This window comes from Styela clava, chromosome 1 (genome assembly GCF_964204865.1).
Source record: "Styela clava chromosome 1, kaStyClav1.hap1.2, whole genome shotgun sequence".
NCBI classification, from domain to species: domain Eukaryota; kingdom Metazoa; phylum Chordata; class Ascidiacea; order Stolidobranchia; family Styelidae; genus Styela; species Styela clava.
In genome coordinates, this window is record NC_135250.1 from 27466574 (window position 1) to 27484740 (window position 18167).

Sequence of the window (18167 nt, forward strand, 5' to 3'; positions counted from 1 at the left end):
TGTGTGTTGAGTACTCTATATGTGACGAGCACACTCAATATAACATTCGTTATTCTTGTTTTGATGCAAAACGCGGTACTAATCAATGTTTCTAAATGACCGTAAAATGAATCAAATTTGTGTTTCAGGGGGGTTGCCAATGGTAAGTCTTTACAAGCTCTAAAACCCCAAATAAGGTCACTGTCGCTCAACCTTTTTTCAAAATGGTGATTCGTCTCCTTCCCTTTGCTATATGAAAAAAAGTTGCATGCGTTTAAGTCTTTAGTTTATTTTTAAAGTTTCAAATAATGTTATAACGATATTTTAATATATATATCACATACATTGATTAATTTAATCAAGTTCGCATAAAAGAATTGTCAATTTGGTTATTCGCGTAAAAATGCATTACAAAAATTGACTATTTTTTTGGTGCGCAATAAGAGATTAGTTATATGCGAGTCATGTATGTTCATATAATAATGGAACACAGAAGCATTTTTGGTTATATGGTGCATTAAATTCATTTTGGAAATACAAAAATTCTAAAGTCATATTGGAAATACTCTAATTCTTAATTAAAATACAAAAATTTTCACCAAATTAAGCCATTATGGGACATATATAAGAAAGATTTAAAAATATAAGTTGTCAAACCGGTCTTCAACAAAAGGTTCTTTCTTCTGTTTTATAATACACACTTACATCATACATAGACAACGTCAGCTTGTAATAATAAACATAACGGAAAGCATTATAAATAAATTATTTATGCTCGAACAATGAGCAATTTTTTATATGCTTACCCCCAATGTTGATCACTATTTAAGTATATAATACCCACATGAGTGAACCTATTCAGACATGATATTATTGCAAATCTTGTGTTTTATTAAAGATAAATTTAGCATCCGCTATGTTGAAATGGCAGAAATGACTTTCTCAATACACCAGACAAGCAGATAAAATTGCGGAAAAGTTTAACGCTAAGGTATTCCCAAAAATATTCTATTTTTAGGTACGACAGTAGATAACAAGATACTATAGAGCGTTTCTCATTCTTACGTGTTATTTTAGTTTGAATATTTAAAGCAATATTTCAGAAATAAGTATTGTTGAATTTCATAAAATAAGAATCGATAAAATAATTAAAAAGTACAACAATATTTTATTTCAAACTTCACTAAACAAACCTTTTGTTGCGTTTTGAGTAATATTACATGGTGTGGTGTGAATATTTAAACACAGCAAGAAATTAGATTCGTCAAACAAGAATCAAGACGAGGCAAAATAAAGTAAATAGCAAAATATTGTAATATTTGAAAAAATTGTTACTTATATACCACAGATTAATTATGCTTCGCACAAAAAGGAAGATGGCAATGAGCAATTTCTGTCATTAATCCCGCTCATATTTATCTCTCCACATGCCTCGGTCCACCCATTGTACATATTTGGTTCGTACAGACCCCAATCTGTATTTCTATCGTTTGCAATTATATCATCCGACCATATCCATAAGTTGTTTTGATGTTTACGTAAGCCGATCCAAGTATGGGAATTCAGTATTTCGGGAGCTAGTCCCCTATTTTTCAATTCACTGAAAACAAATCGCATTTTTATCGTCATATATTGGGCAAAATACTTTATAGTCTAAACCTAAAAGTTCTATCAATATGAGGTAAACCAGAAATAAAATGAAAGATTTGAATTATATGGCAAAAAGTTGAGGTGAGTTATGAAAGCAGTGCGATTTCTTATGATATAGACTCGTAATAATAACTGCTTATAAAACGAAGAGCTCTTGCTGATATCACAAATGTAACAATTTTATTAACACTATAATAGGAACCTGATTAGGCTTACAGTTTTACCATAACATGATATTTTGGTGGAATATTAACTAAATCTAAATTAATGATATAGGTGTAAAGGACATTTGCATGCAATACCACAGTGTTATTTGTTGGGAAGAAGCACTTACTTTCTGATACGATTGTCTCTCAATCCAGTAGATGCTAATTTTGCTCCGACCATTTCACACTTTTCTTTTGCTTCCGTATAGTTTACCATTTTGCGATATCTTCTATACAGCTTATTATTTTTTGCTACGTACCAACCCGAGACACGGATTGCACTTTTCATCTTAATATTAGCTTTTTTGAGAAGTGCAAACTGAAATTTAAGCAGATTTTTTATTGACATAATTGGTTTTGAAGAAGAAAAAAATGGGATAAACGTAATCATGTCAGTCAATTCACGGTAGACGTATACCAATAGGAGGATAAAAAATTGGGGCTTGTCAAAGAGCGCGATACTCGAGTGTATGGACAAGAAATTTAAAACGCCGTAGTACGGGTATGCAATCTGTCGCAATAGGTTCTGGTGCCGGCAGTAACGATGTCATAAAAATGTGGAAGACAGCCTTCACGATATCATAAACACGTGGTCCCATAAATTAAAATATATACAGCGCATTTTTGATGAAATATCAGATCTCACAGACATTTAGGAACAAATAAAAATAATAATCTTCTAGCGAAAAATACAATCTTTAATCACTTAAATTTGCAAATTATTTGGTCCATTAGGAAATGAGAAAGCGATTTAATAAGGTGAAAAGTAGAAGAAGAATAACAACAACATAATATTAACATAACGATCCATAGATCAATTTTATGTTCAACAAGCATGAAATGAAAGCCACAAACGGTCGTTATCAGAGGTCATGTATATCATAATTTATATATTGCTTAACATGTGACTATGTGAGATGTATTCGGCTTGGCTATTTAAAGGAAATGAACCAAAACCAGCTGACTCTGATAGTATTATTACAGTTTTATGATTATATTTGTAAAATTATCATGCTCAAGGAAATGCATCCAGTGTAATAATCAAAAAAATTATATAAATCATTAAATTACTCAACTGCATCAACCAGCGTTTTAGTTTGTGTTGTAACATTCGCTGAAACTGCTTTATTGGGCAAATTTTCATCCGGTGTATTTGTGGTGGGAATAAATAAAGATGAATCGTTTTCTGTCTTGCTTTCTAAAACAAAAACAAAAAAGTTTGATATTCGATGGGGAACATTTTTATCTCATCCGACGTATTTAGTAAAAATAAATAAAATGAGAAGTTTTCTGTCGTGCTTTCTAAATTGAAATATTTTTGTTTTCGATATATCGCTTTTATAATCTCGGAACATACATAATATAAACCTATGAATTGTTTTGCTATTATTTGTATTATCGGGGATGTTCATGACATTTTCATTACATCGTTTTTTCCTATAACTACTATTGTTTTAGCAGCAATAGTAGACGTCTCTAGCAAGCCGTGCTGTGCGGGCGAATTTTTACTTAGTCTAATCGTAGTAGTAATAATCTTGGGACCAAATATTGGCGGATTACTGCCTTTTTCAAACAGTAAGAAATTCTAATAAAACTTACGAAAAAAAGTAGTATTTTTTGTAATTATTTCAGCTGTAGCATGATTGTGACTGATTGTCTAAATCTTCGCTAGGAGTCAGGTTAGATCAGTGGGGGTAATTATGGACAAGACAATTGTATATATATAATGACATAACTTTAGGCCGTCATATTGCCTTTTCCTCTCTTTTTGGATAAATATGTAAACCCTTTTCTTTTGTACTATACGCGGGACATGGCTATTACGCATGGAACAATTTGAAATTGTTGGAATGGATTTGAAAGTCATATATTGGGTTAATGAACAATATGAAGTAGATGATAACTCTGATTAGCCAAATAATACTAATGTGTTATGAAGGAACTGAGATTATGCTAACAAGGTACACATTAAAACGACTTGTAACGTTCTATTTATAGTGCACGAGTTAGGAGAAAATGAATAAATGAGAGTTTATACCTGTCTCGTTCAGCATAATAGTTCCATATCTTTGCTGCGAATAAACAAAGATAATGTAATTTTATAACGTCAAGAAACAAAAGAGTTACTGCTTACAAACATTTTTAATTTTTCTATCGATAGATTTATCAACTTATTAATTTGGTCACTTATTTTGGGCCTCATTCTACGCATATTCTAAACTATAAATATTTTCAAATATTTATTTAAATTTAGAGGTATTTCAAGTAATTCTTCCTGATTTTTCAATATTCACAAGATACCTAAATATCTCAACAGCCTAATATACTTTGACTGAGAAATATACGCAAAAAGCTTGTAGAATAATATGCCTAATGAACCACTAAAAGTATTTCGATACGTGCGTAAAGATTAACATGTGGGAAGAACTAAATCTGTTCTATTACCTCCAGAACCATATACAAGCACCAAGCCAACAACCCTGCCATGCATATCACAAACACAGAAAAGGTAAGAACTGTCCACATCAAACTTTTTTTTAGTTTCTCCGCTTTTTTGCAATCAGAATTCTGGTTGGGTAGCGGAGGAAGAGCTGAAAACATTATATGATACATAAATATACATATGGCTGTGTTTCTAACTAATCCATTTATATATCTTGGGTATATATTAAAGATAAACTTTTCCATAACAAATTTATTTAGGAGTTATTTTACTTTGCACTTTTTCATGACATATGACATATATTTGGGATATATAAAGTCTATAAAATCGTGAAAAATATTTTTTTTCAGTGGCCGCTGCTAAATATTAATTACATGTTTTATCACCTTCATTTTGCCTGTCCATTCTAACGTATCCATTATCAGGAAGTCTTCCAACTTCAGGATTTTGATAAACCGGCTGGCCATTTGAAGTTTGAATTGGTTCTGTTCGAAGAGATCTTTGATTTGTGTCAGCCATGATTTAATGCAGTATCGGCAACGGAACTTTTTTTATGAAGAAATCTGATTTAAATATTACTTAATTCTCAATTCTACTGACTAGCCTGAAATGAATGTAAAAGTTTGAAATTGCCGAAGATTTTTACTTTTCTTTAAATTATTAAGGTTGCTTCGAATCAGTCATAGTTCAAATAAAGCGATACATTTATTTATTTGTATGTAAATACAGACAGGTATTTTATTGAACTCTCATATTGTTCAATGTGTTTGCTATACTATAGATCATTATTAAATTTCTTAGTGTGCTGTCTGTCTATCACCTCATTCTCAAGATTAAGTTAGTAATTATTTTATTTCATTAATCTGCTCTACAATTCAATTAGAACTCTGTTGCCGAATACAAACAAAAAACGTATTCTTCTTATAGACGTTCATATAAATGTAACGATTCTTATCTTTTTTTAATTCAAGATTACCCGATTGGGAAGACTTACATAAATTGCTGGTTATTTCCCCGATATTTTTTCAAGTTGCACTGAAAGTGTTTGCGTATGTAACTTATAATTAGAAAATGAGAAATTATCTATACCTAGGATAATTTTTTTATAATTTCAGCTCTGTTTACGTACATTTCAAAATAAGTATCATGCGTTGTAATGGAAAGCAATAATTTGTGGGCATTCATTGCTTCGTAACAAAAACAATAATAATAAACACTTTTACTTTGTGCTGAGCGTGATCGTTTAAAAATATTTTTGAGACTTGTGGTATGGTGGTTAGCGCTTTGACGTTGTAATGAATTGTTATCGTTTGAAAAATATATTTGAAACCCAATTAGACATAACATTCCGAATCCAAATCAACCACATAACCCAGCATGTCATTAAATGTCTGATGTTATGTGAAAGTGATAAAAAATATAAAATAAACTCAAGTTCAGATGCTCTAAACTTTGTACATTGAAAATAGTTTTAAGATTAACTAGCCATAATTCAAGCTTGATCTATATAGGCCGATATCATGAAATGTTATTTGGTCTACCTGTAAAACGAAAATAGCTGAGGTATATATATATATAGATATTATCTTGAAGCTCTTCTATAAGATTAAATGACAATATGACAAAATTGTTTGCGAGGTTAAACCCATAAAAATACCGAATATCAAAACAAAAAAATCAAATTGATTCTCATGTTTTTATGCCCATAGATCATTCAGATAAGTCAGTATACATTATTACGTAAAGACTAAATGTTTTAAACCCTATTAGTAAAGATTAAATTAAACAAAGTTATAAAGGTGACAAACGTGACGTATGTTGGACTTGGCGGAAAGTTGAAGCTTTGTGTTCAAATGCAAGTTAAGAATGGTTTTAAGAAGAGAAAGTTTTCAATCACATCAACGAAAATGCGTTTATCTTCTCACATGTTAATAAAGTCATTTGTATTTGTCTTGCCTATTTACTTTTGTACAAATTGGTTGGTACACTATACTAATTAACAATAACAAATTGAAATGTTAAAAATAGTACTTCGACTATAATCTACAATGTGCTGCATTAGCGTAAAGTAACTGAAAACGAACAAACATGCAAATCTCTATTGAAGATGCATAAAATGGATTACCATCGCTTAGTCGCTTTCTTCTAGTGGTAATTGCTTCGTAAATAACCTCTAACATTTAACAATGCGAAAATGCGTTCATCGGAAACTCTAGACCAGGGTGGTCCAAACCCAGGCTTTATTATCTATGGCCCGTGTCGCCATTGCGGGAGGGTTAACAAAAAATCAAACAAAACAAAATTTCGTGATGTTTCGTTATAAAAATAACCAGAAAATTTTTTTGACATATTGTTACAACACTAATGTCGCTGAATTGACTAGTGTTATGGCTAGCTGAGGCAACTAGCGAAGTTGAATAATGTGCTTGGCTAGTCTAAATTGTTAACTGGCTTTCTATCTTTTGGGTCTGGAATATATGCTAGCAAAATAGGCTTTATAAGTAACTGAAAATCGAATGAGGAATCTATTAGCCTAGGTTGACTATGCCTGATAACCAAATATTAATGTTATGGCCGAACAATATAATTTCTGCTGGGTAAATACCCTCCTGTATCTCAAAATTAGTAAAATTCGATAATAAATCAATCTGCAGTTATTTAAAGTTACACTCTTGTGGCCCGCGAGAACATAAAAAATAATAGTGAGAACATCAACCTTGGACCACCCTGCTATAGAATGTCTATGCTGGAAAAGAAAAATTACGCTGCAGCTCTTATTACCACCACTAAACTCGCATGCAAAAACTCAGATAACAATTTCAAAAAAATCAATTTGGCATAAGTTTCACAAGTCTGTGGTGATATGAAAAATACCAATCAAATTAAATTAAAAAACACGTTGTCAAATTTATGTGTATAAAGATGCATTATGGACTCAAATTGGAAGTTGAGAGAAACGGATCTACACTTTTTGATCTACAATTTTTACGTGAAAAATACATCGTTGAAGCCAGCAATTGCAGAATAATTCTGATATAAATATGTTTTCTAAGTGTTTAACATTTTGTTTATCTCAAATTTGGTCATAATGTTTATAAGCGATTCAAACTCGATTACACCCACGTTGTTCACACACTCGACAAAATCGCTTCGCAGTTACCTAATTTTTACAAAAAATAAAATACTTCAGATACGAAAATATTTATTTCCTGATTTTTGGTACAATTTATTATATAAGTGGTTAAATGAAATGTTACTAGTTCAGAAAAAAAGTAGACATTTTTTATAATGTGACCATTATCCCCATCAGCAATATTAACAGAAATTTATCAAAAATCAATTATAAATTACATGAATACCCGTCGAAAATGGTGTTTAGCATAGTTAGATAATTTCAAATAAAATATTACACATAGTTTTACTGTAGAATTACTTTATTTTTCAACATAACAAATATTTTAGTGGAACCAAGTTGACCTGATGATATTTGATACCATAAAACACAAACATATCAAACAAAGTACTCGTTGTCAATGACAAACGTAAATCAGGTAACTACGTCAAGAACTCTAGCCGAGCCGCTTTCACTTTGGACTATATAAGGCTGCATCAGTTGAAAAAGAATCTGAGTTTACAGTTTTTGGAGCAAGACTAAATACAGAGTCTTCTACATTATCGATATTTGCGCAGACATGGCGAGATGTCGATGACATTGGATTGTTTTTACCTTCAAGGAATTGAGGCGAATAATTTACCGGTACATCCATTTCAAGAAAATGGGGTTCATCTACACTTGATAAGTTTGTATTGCTTGTTGTCTTACCAGAAACGGGGCTTTTGGCCAAGTTATCACAATTAATTTTTATTGTTTGTATTTTATTGTTTGGCAAATGTTCTCTCCTGTTTTGAACAGACTTTTGCGCGTTCCTTGCCATCGTTTGGATTGCACAGCCATCTTCGTCAGTTTGAACAGGGGTTTGTAATTTACGTGGCGAAATTTCTGGCAATAATTGACTTGGTTCATCGTTTTTAATTCGCGGTCTGTTGGTTGTCGCGTCGATTATCAAGTGGTGGGCTTGACTTTCACGAGAGGTATTCCACATCTCCCTCATATATGGGTGGATATTGTATAATGCTTTGTTGTCTTCGAATAGAATTTTGCTTTCAATTTTGTTAATTTCGAATTCCCCGTGTTGAACAGGTTGATGGGTTGTTTCGTTAAAGTTTTCATATATTGAAGTTCTTTTCACATCTGAAGAACACAATGTGCCATGTTACAATATTGTCCATATTATTAATTTTGCTTCTGTTTCGTTTCTAATACAGGATTGCGAACGAGGCATCAAAAAAGGTTCTGCAACACGTAGCTCTGCAGCGGCGTGCAACCGATTTTTTTACTTCGTTTTAATTATAGCTAGTGATGAAAATATTTTTTTGCATAACGCAGTAACTGTTTGAAAATATGGACAACAGTTTTATTGCTCGATTACTTAGCGATGGCTATCCTCTATCAAGAAATATCCAAAATTGTGAGAGTAATTTTTTCAGAATTTGTATTGTAAAGTAGAATCGCAATTGTAATCAAGTGTTCTCTTTTTCATCGGTTCATCATATTAATCCCGCTGCAGTTGATCGACGCCCCAAACGAAATGAATTTACATTACAACGACAAAGTCATCGATAACCTACTGTGTTCGCTCAAAATACTGGAAAAGATCTCTGCGGCCCATGCTTTTTTGCGCGTCTCGTGATCACCTGCAGGGTCGGAACAAGTTCATATCTTACTGGAATATTATACTGTCCTTGACTGTTTTCTGGTTCAAACAAAGAAATATGCATATCGTTTTATGTAGATGCTCACATTAATCAGAAAAAGCACGCCGAACAAAAAAAGCACGCGTGCCGATTGTTCGGTTTTTGAGTCTTGCGAGGTTTGATGGGGCGCATTCGCGATGAATCGGGGCCTAAAAAGCGAAAAGTGTTATTACTCGACGCCACGGTATCACGAAAGACGTCGCAGTAAGACGCCGGAAGAGAAATTGCGTAATAAACCAACGCAACTTCGTCTTCGATGAAGCGTTCGAGACGGCATAAAAATAACAAAACAACGAGATTTCTCGCAAACCGGCGGCTGGGAACCACTGCTTTGAACTATGAATATAATATACCTTCTAGATTTTGCGTATTATTCGCGTTCTGTGGATTTGGAATGTCATTGATAATTTCAGAGCTGCTATCTGAATCAGCATCAGCTTTTATTCCTTCTTCATTAGATTCTTTTGCTTGCAGTAAATCCCAATTGCAGCTGTTAGATATAAAACATGAAATAAATATTTGAGCAAAGTTTACTCAAATAAAAGCGTGATCTAACATACCCCTACATATCTTTTGGAACCAACATATATTTGCTGTTTTAGCCATATGACGCTGGACCAAGATGTCAGTGCTCTCATACGTTTGAAAGATATTCACCATTTCACTCCGAATAAGTCGCTTTTCCAGACCCAAATGTCTCATTTTTGTGATGTGGGGCGTCTTGTTGGGCGACTATTTTTTTTGGGGGGGGGGGGGGGGGGGTGTACAATTTGAACTATAAAATACCTTGAGAGTGAAACATCCCTCACGTCAGGTCAGTTTAAATGAATTGGCGTTCTCGCACTGTGAATATGGAATATCACGGCTGTGATTATTATATTTGAAGTTGCAGCTTGTGTGTGTATCACGAGCCGAGGCTATTACCGATACCATCACACGTGCGATTGCATTTTGTGAAATTCGCGGAATGGTTTCGTCATCGTGATGTGTTATTTGGGCCGTAAACATCTTTTATTTCAGCATTTATTCTTCCTAAATCACAAATATTTTTGACATATCTTTGGCGTCGCGAAGACATGATAAGTACATTTTTGTTCTTAAACGCACGATGACACCTGTAAAAAACGAGTTTATAGCGACAGCGACGAGATGCAAAGAAAGGAGTGAATACGCCACCCAAATTTTTTTGATTGAGGAGCGGCATTATAAAATACTAAAAATGAAACGGAAAACGCCATAAGTCTTGTTTTAGGATGGACCGTGACATAATTAAAGACGCTTTTTAAGACATTGCATATTGCAAAATATGATTGTTATATGTAAAAACCCATTGTCAATTTACAAAAAACCACTTGAATATTTTACGAACGTCAGTTTTGAAATCGCCATATTTCTTATTGAGGCATTAGCAGTTGTTGAGATCACATTTTCCTTTAGAAAGGTTTGTATATTCATTTCTAATATAGCGAATAAAATGTTATACTACCCAACAATATAGTTTGAATACTTAAGGTATTTAGACAATGTTTCGTAAACAAACACGCTCGTAAATCCGTAAAACAGATTGTGATAATTTACGACCTGTTCTATTTCTCAGGAATTTTGTAAACAATTAATCAACTATATAAACACGATCAAATTAGAGCGCGCATCAAGATATAAATTGATAATACTCATTCAAAGTACTTAAATTTGTATCAAAAAAGATTTTGTTACCCCTTTGCCAGCCAATTCAAGTCTACAGTGTTTTATTAAAATCTCATTTAATTTTAAATTATAGAATTCAAAATCTCGAAAACAGAATGCGTCCAGATTTGTCAACTGAAAATTATAAACGAAAACAAAAAATAATTTGAGGATAATATTTTTTATATGGTCTGGATGATAAGGATATACATAGGCGGTCACCGGAGTCGGTTACTACCCAACTTTATTTGTTACTCCTGACGTAATGCGCCAAAATAAATATCGAGGCCAGTTCGGTGGATTTTCAGGTCAGCGTAAAGCATTAACACTTACGCAATTTATTTTCATATGTAAATATTTTCAACAGGAATCTTTCATGATGTCACTCAAAATTTGAAATCTTGCTTTCATTATTTCAACGATAGCGTAGCAAACTTAGCATAAATGTTTGATAACAATACTTAACAAGGAATATTTCAACCGATCATATCTGAGTACAGCTTATAATTACAAGAAAATATTTACTATTGCGATGACGTATATTTGTTTTTTCATACCATTTCAAACATTTCTTACGATTGAGGTATATTTTAACTGTTTGCCAAACAGATGTGCTTATCACGAGTCAATATGTTATTTACCTCATGCCGAAGAGGGAAAATTGAATACCAACATGGTATTTGAGGTTTTTAATTACAGCGCGGTGTGGTTAAATGACCTATAATCGAACTACATTAAAATTTTAACAGTACTCGATATTCTAGTTTCATTTTTGATTATCGGCTTGAGAATACAGAAATCATTTTCATACCACCAAATTCTTTTTGTATGATTCATTTTGTGCAACCAAGTCTTATTTTGCTAAATTATACTATATTTTCAAAGTCGTTCGAAACCTTTTCTATTTTAAATAAAAAAGTCAATTAGAGTGTAATTTATATAAAATATGAAATTCAATTTTAAAATAACTTTTACTTCCAAAATTCATGATTTTGATGGGTATGTTGGTTTTACATCACACATACATGTATTTATAAATTTTCACATCTTAGCCAAAATCTTATACAGCAATGAGAAATTATTATTTATAAATATTATTTCAACTCGCCAGCGGTAATGGTTGAAATCTACACAGCCAACGCAAATGTTAATAAGCGTTCCCTTTTAAAGATATGAAGATCCCTATTACATCTTATTCATTATTGTCAAATATTTTGCGTCGACCAATCACTATATTTTACACGTAATTTTTGTCTTTGATGCAAAACTACCAGAAAAATATTCTATTTAATGAACAATAATAATGTAATAACTAGACGTGAACAGACGTAATTTTGAATTTATGCTTGTAATTAATTATCTTGTTGCTATATAAACAGCAGATTATTTTGACACATTGTTATTATATATCTAAATAATTATTTTTATTGGACCTAATAATTTTTACACGACGTTGAAATGACGTTTATACCGCGAACAAGGATGGCTGCTATATTTTGGTAGTATTAGAATCTTTTCGGTTCTGAATTGCCTACTCAATTCATAAAACCCTTGATAGATGGACAACGAATTGAGATGATAGAAATTGATGTTCAGTCAGAAATTTGAAACCTGTCAATATTGTTTGGCATTTGTTCTATAGTTATGAATTGCTCATAAAAATGTATTCAATTATGTATGTATATTTAATCTTCAGTAAATGGTAAAAATGTGGATATTCTATATTATAGGATAGAAATCGCTCACCAGCAAAGTAGATTTATTGGCTCTTTTGCTTTATTTTCGTAATCACATTTGATTGTATTCTGAAAAAGAATATTAGGAATACTTGCTATTTTTTATTACTCTAATACAGCCATTTTTTATATATACATTGGGCTTTGTTTCACTTTCACAGGTAAACTGCTACAAAAGAGATAAATAAAATTCTAAATGCTGCCAAACAAGTAATTTTTGATAATACTATTTAGATAATATTGTATATATTTCCATTTTTTCCTGCCAAACAAATATTTATTATAAATATATATATATATATATGTATATAAATGCTCACTGCTCAGTAGTTACCTGCATGCGACACTTACCTAATTTTCAGGTAAAAATTTGCGTCACTTTGAAAAAAATTGCAAGTACAAATAAACAAAATATTTTTGTCAAGTGTACAAAGACTTAATTATATTACTCTCGAAAATCTTGAGGCATTAACTGGTATAACAAATTTTGATGAACAAAATCGTTACTCGACTTAATATATTTATATATATAAAATTTTTATACATAGCTCCGAACATTTTATAAGTTTTCCCAATTTTCAATACCAAGGAATACGTTGTTGTTCGGTTATTGAATAGATTACTTACCACATTATCAGGAATAGGAAGTTTTAGCAATTGGCTTGGTTCTTTCAGAAATGTTTTAAATAATTTCCATATGCCAAACACAGACGAAGCTAATAGTAAACATCCAAATAGTGTTAAAAAGAGTGCAAGTTGTGCTTCTTGAGGAAACGGATCTGCAAAATATGTATTTTGAGTATTTGCGTATATGTATTATGAAATGTGCTTATTAAATTTCGGAAAGACGAATTACTCATCCTTTCTTAGAAGGTTTGTATAACAATATTCCACAACTTCAACTCGGACTGAAAAATGCAAATTAACGGTCACAGCGTTTAGGTTGTTAATACCAACAACCTCATTTAAGATGTTATGAAGTTGATTTAAACATTGCTAAACACGAAAACCTGATGTCTCATTACATATCAGTGGCTGGTTGTCAAAAAATTGACTGAAACCGATACATGCACGATGGGGTTCTAATAGCTTAATAATGTGAATCGATTTAAAATTACTAGATAGACAACAACATGCAAATAGAATTAAATCACTGATTAGCAAAAGTGTTTATATTTTTTATTTAAAAATAGCTAATCATTACAAATTCTTTTCGATTTTCATTGATGTCAGCTTCCAGTAGAAATGATTTTATTATCAACTTAACACTTACCATCTAATGTTTTTGTGTAAACTGTAGCATTGTCGCTTTTTATTCTTTTGTCTGTTCGTGCCATATACCAGGATTTTACCGTGTAGTTGGTGCCTGGCTCTAGTGTTATGTTTGTGTAGTACGGTTTACAGTTACCTGCAATAGAGAAATTATATTGCAATATTCTTACAAAAAAAATTTATTAGTTGATCTTGGACAGTTCAAAATACAAATCAAAATCATGTTCAAAAGTATGAAATAATAGGTACAATTTTATTTTTCAATCTTTTTGTAATTTACCATACACGTTTTGTCGTCAAAATTTTAATTGAAACACTTTTTTTAAAAAAAAAATTCTTGTACTTACTGTATGGTTTTCTACATTCTCCTTCATCTGCAATGAAATTATAATAATATGTTATATATAATAAATTATTGCAAACAAAATAATATAAGACAAAAAAATAATTAATAAAAACGTATAAATATAAAACGTATTTGATTTCAATGTAAGTCCGCAAGGTTATATTGTAAAGAATTTTAAACAAGTTGTTTAATCAAGTTTATCCATTGAATCATCCAATTATATTACACGCTTGGTAAATTGATCCACATGGATTATATTTAATAGTGACGAGAGCATGGCTCCAAATTTGACAATTAAAATGCTAATGCTACTTTTATTCCTTTAGCTATCAAATGCATATCATATATGACTAAATTTTTATATGATGATAAATGTGTTACTCACTTCATAAAATTAAAACCTACTAAATTTATTAAATAACTAAATTACCTTTAAACAAACAGAAATAGTATATTATTCCGAGATCATAGTCGTAAAGCGTTGTAATGCTCTTAGTCAGTTCACTTGGTAAAGTCAAAAACACACTTATTGAAGTTGTGGTACGTTGAAGTTGTAATATCGGTGCCGACAGTGACACTAAAATAAATATTGATAGAACAAAACAAATTTACAAATTATCATTTACCTGCTTGCTAATAATACAGTTTACCACATGGTAACAGCAATCAATTCTGCAGGTGGATTTTAGAACCCCTATTATCTCTACTATTTACAAACAAAAAATTTTGAATATTAAAAGCGCTAATACAAGTTCTTTATTTAAAAATCCCTACACGGAACACCCTTTTCAATATCATTTTGCATTTTCCATTTTCGGGATTAAAAAAATTAATAGTTGATCATTACAATTGTGAGAATACTGAATTGAGATATTGTACTGGTCTAAAGAAAATGATCACAAAATGTAGTTGTAGTCGGTAAAGCACAATTAGTCAATACATAATAAGTCCAATTATACTTTGAAATTATTTTGCAATAACCATTTTACTTATACCACACTGCAAATTTTATTTGAATTAAAAACTTCAAGTTTTGTCGTATTGGGGTAAAACATACGAATACTGATATTTTCTTATAAGATTATTAGTAATAGTTTCCTATTCTTTTCTTACTTTGATTTTGAAGGGGTTGACACTCATTTAGTTTATACAATCTTGTTTCATTATTTTCATCATTTTTATAAATTGATATTACCCGGAACGTGACTGTAATCAAAAGTACAAAATCAAAAAAGACAAATGAAATACTTGATGCCAAAAAATTATATTACTTTAGATGTTTAGAATAAAAACTCTCTAAACAATTTGAAAGTTGATATAATTTCTGAATATTCAGATACTTCGCACTTCCCAACATTTCTATATATCTTGAGAGTTCAATATACGTATAGCATAACTTGCAAAACGAGGAACCTGACAATTGATTTCCTATAGGGGCATACACTATATGACCTTCAATATTCCTAAGAAAATCACGTACAGCATGCTTATTTTTGTAACAAACCTTTGGTAAAATGGACAAAAATCTTTGACAAAAAGAGTTAAATGTTATATATATATTCTTACCGTAGTTGTACGGCAAAAAAATTTCGACATCTACTTTACATTCTGTGACGTTTAAATCAGTTATTTCTATGGTTCTGTCGTCGTCCTTGTAACAGGCCAGAGGCAGAAAATAATAGGAATATCCGATGCTGAAAAGTTGGTAAATTTAAAAAAAAAAAATTTTAATTTATTTACTGACATGATTAAAATCTGTGTTAAAATTGACCTTGCGTTCAATATATGTTTATCCCATTGAGCCGTAGGAATAACATCCTTTAAACACACACACTGCTCCTACAAAAATTTATAATTAAAACCAAGTTGTAAAAGAAAAAGAGACTCAAGAATTGAAAAATGTTTACTTAAAATATATTAAATTACTCTTTATAGTAATACATGTATACATTCTCAAACTGTTTGATATGATATATGCTAAAAAGATTTTTCGGAAACCTAAATTCCACTTCATATTTCAATAGTTCAAAATCATCTGATACATTTTCTGCTTTCCATTTCAAAGTTCTCTGCAAGTTACGATCGATGCATTTCAAATCCGGATCTGTGATACAAATTGGATTACGCCATGATATATATACAAATTCAATTCAAATATGATTTTACTTGTATCGTGTGTCTTCCGGAAGTAATTTTAATATAGTTGAAATCCCTCGTTAAACTGTTGAATATTTCCTTTAATTCGTCAGATTATAGCATGTAATATAAAAATATAGATAGTGGCATTAAAGAGGAATGAATTATAGAGTCATGCTTCAATTTATGTCTGGAATTCTCTGATTTCATTCCCAAGGAAAAAGAAAGTGCTGTTCGTCTGGGCGACCATTTATGAGGTGATGCTTAATTTCACATAATATACTAATATTTTCTTATATGATATTTAGTAATAGTTTCATATTCTTTTCTCACTTTGATTTTGAAGGGGTTGACACTCATTCAATTTGTACATTCTGGTTTCATTATTTTCACCAACTTTATAAATTGATATCACCCGGAACGTGACTGTAATCAAAACAACAAGATTGAAAAAGGCAAATGAACTATTTGATGGCAAAGATTATATTATTTTAGAAAAAAACTCTTTGTATTATTTAAAAGTTGATATAATTTCTAAATAATCAGATACTTCGCACTTCTCAACATTCCTATATATCTTGAGAGTTCAATATACTTATAGCATAACTTTCAAAATGAGTAAACTCAAAATTGATTCTCCCGGGGCTTACACTATACGACCTTCAATATTTCTACAAAAATCACGTACAGCATGCCTATTTTTGTAACAAGCCTTTGGTAAAATGGACAAAAATCATTGACAACAAGAGGTAAATGTTATGTATATATATTTTACCGTAGTTAAACGGCATAATTTCCTCGACATCTACTTTACATTCTGTGACGTTTAAATCCGTTATTTCTATAGTCCTGTCGTCGTCCTTGTAACAGGTCAAAGGCAAAAAATAATAGGAATGTCCAATGCTGAAAATTTGAGAAATTCAAAAAAATAATTTTAAATTTATGTACTGACATGATTATAATCTGTGTAAAAATTAACTTGCGTTCAATATAGGTTTATCCCCTTAAGCCGTAGGAATAAAATCCTCTATACACACATAGTTCTCACAAAAATATAGAATTAAACCAAGTTGTGGAAGAAAAGAGTGGCCGTTCAATTGAAAAATGTTTATTTAAAATATATTCAATTTCTCTTATAGTCATATATACGTATACATTTTAAAAAAGGAGATCTAAACTATGCTAAATAGATTTTTTGAATACCTTTTGAATATCTCCACTTGATATCTCAATAATTCAAAGTCATCGGAAACATTTCCTGCTTTCCATCTCAAAGTTCTCTGCAAGTTACGATCGATGCATTTCAAATCGGGGTCTGAGATACAAATTGCATCACGCCATAGTTTTATGTACAAGTTCAATTCAAATCTTATTTTACTTGTATTGTGTGACTCACAGAAACACAATTTTTTAATGGAGGTAATCCCTCGTTGAACTTTGAATTACTTTTTCTAACTTATCAGAGTATATTATATGATATAATAATATAGATAGTGGACTAAAGAGGGATGGATGATAGAGACATTCCCAATTTATGTCTGGAATTCTCTGATTTTTATTCTCAAAAATAATAAAAAAGTTCTATTTGTCCGGAAGACTATTATGAGGTGAAGCTTAATTTCACATGATATTGCAATAAATTATAAATGAAAAAGAGCATCCATCGTCTTTTCAAAAATATAATACAAAGTGAAGAAAACTTTGAAATGGAGCTAATCAATCATTTTTGAAGATTTTTGAAAATTCAAAATCACACACATACATACCTATATTCTGCATATCGTAATCGTTATCTGCATAAATAATCTCGGTTGCATAAATTCTACATGATAAAGACGCAAACAAACACAAGTATATAGCTAAGTTTATTGTAATAAGTTTAGTCATTTTGAAACGTG

At 31.1% G+C, this 18167-nt stretch overlaps 2 protein-coding genes across 4 annotated transcripts; both read right to left on the bottom strand.

Annotated features, from left to right (window-relative positions):
• Positions 1 to 272: 272 nt before the first annotated feature.
• Positions 273 to 5035, bottom strand: LOC120334943 (uncharacterized). The gene is made up of 6 exons (XM_039402460.2): positions 4665 to 5035; positions 4281 to 4426; positions 3874 to 3907; positions 2912 to 3033; positions 1964 to 2154; positions 273 to 1579 (listed from the first exon to the last, which is right to left on the bottom strand). Exons 1-6 carry the CDS (start codon positions 4795 to 4797, stop codon positions 1333 to 1335), a joined length of 873 nt encoding a protein of 290 aa, XP_039258394.1. The 5' UTR covers positions 4798 to 5035; the 3' UTR covers positions 273 to 1332.
• A 2164-nt stretch (positions 5036 to 7199) lies between these two features.
• On the bottom strand, positions 7200 to 18167 carry LOC120334927 (uncharacterized). Of its 3 annotated transcripts, none has more exons than XM_039402443.2 (14): positions 18036 to 18167; positions 17473 to 17549; positions 17045 to 17172; positions 16603 to 16695; positions 16132 to 16237; positions 15700 to 15827; positions 15247 to 15339; positions 14564 to 14710; positions 14135 to 14161; positions 13789 to 13923; positions 13143 to 13294; positions 12526 to 12584; positions 9447 to 9583; positions 7200 to 8530 (listed from the first exon to the last, which is right to left on the bottom strand). In XM_039402443.2, exons 3-14 carry the CDS (start codon positions 17058 to 17060, stop codon positions 7863 to 7865), a joined length of 1761 nt encoding a protein of 586 aa, XP_039258377.1. In that variant the 5' UTR covers positions 17061 to 17172; positions 17473 to 17549; positions 18036 to 18167; the 3' UTR covers positions 7200 to 7862. The 3 variants fall into 3 exon arrangements, with proteins under 3 accessions (XP_039258377.1, XP_039258374.1, XP_039258375.1); XM_039402440.2 differs by having other exon boundaries at positions 17473 to 17584; positions 18036 to 18161; XM_039402441.2 differs by lacking the exon at positions 15247 to 15339 and having other exon boundaries at positions 17473 to 17584; positions 18036 to 18161.

Excerpts from the sequence above, each read along its gene's own strand:
- LOC120334943 (XM_039402460.2), bottom strand. The coding sequence starts at position 4,797 with ATGGCTGACACAAATCAAAGATCTCTTCGAACAGAACCAATTCAAACT. Across the intron at positions 3,908-4,280 it reads GCTTGTATATGGTTCTGGAG|CAAAGATATGGAACTATTAT; the intron begins GTAATAGAACAG and ends GTTTATTCGCAG. Across the intron at positions 1,580-1,963 it reads AGAGACAATCGTATCAGAAA|TGAATTGAAAAATAGGGGAC; the intron begins GTAAGTGCTTCT and ends ATTTGTTTTCAG.
- LOC120334927 (XM_039402440.2), bottom strand. The coding sequence starts at position 18,156 with ATGACTAAACTTATTACAATAAACTTAGCTATATACTTGTGTTTGTTT. Across the intron at positions 16,238-16,602 it reads TCAACCCCTTCAAAATCAAA|ATCCGGATTTGAAATGCATC; the intron begins GTGAGAAAAGAA and ends TTTGTATCACAG. Across the intron at positions 15,828-16,131 it reads AAATATGAAGTGGAATTTAG|CATCGGATATTCCTATTATT; the intron begins GTTTCCGAAAAA and ends CCAACTTTTCAG.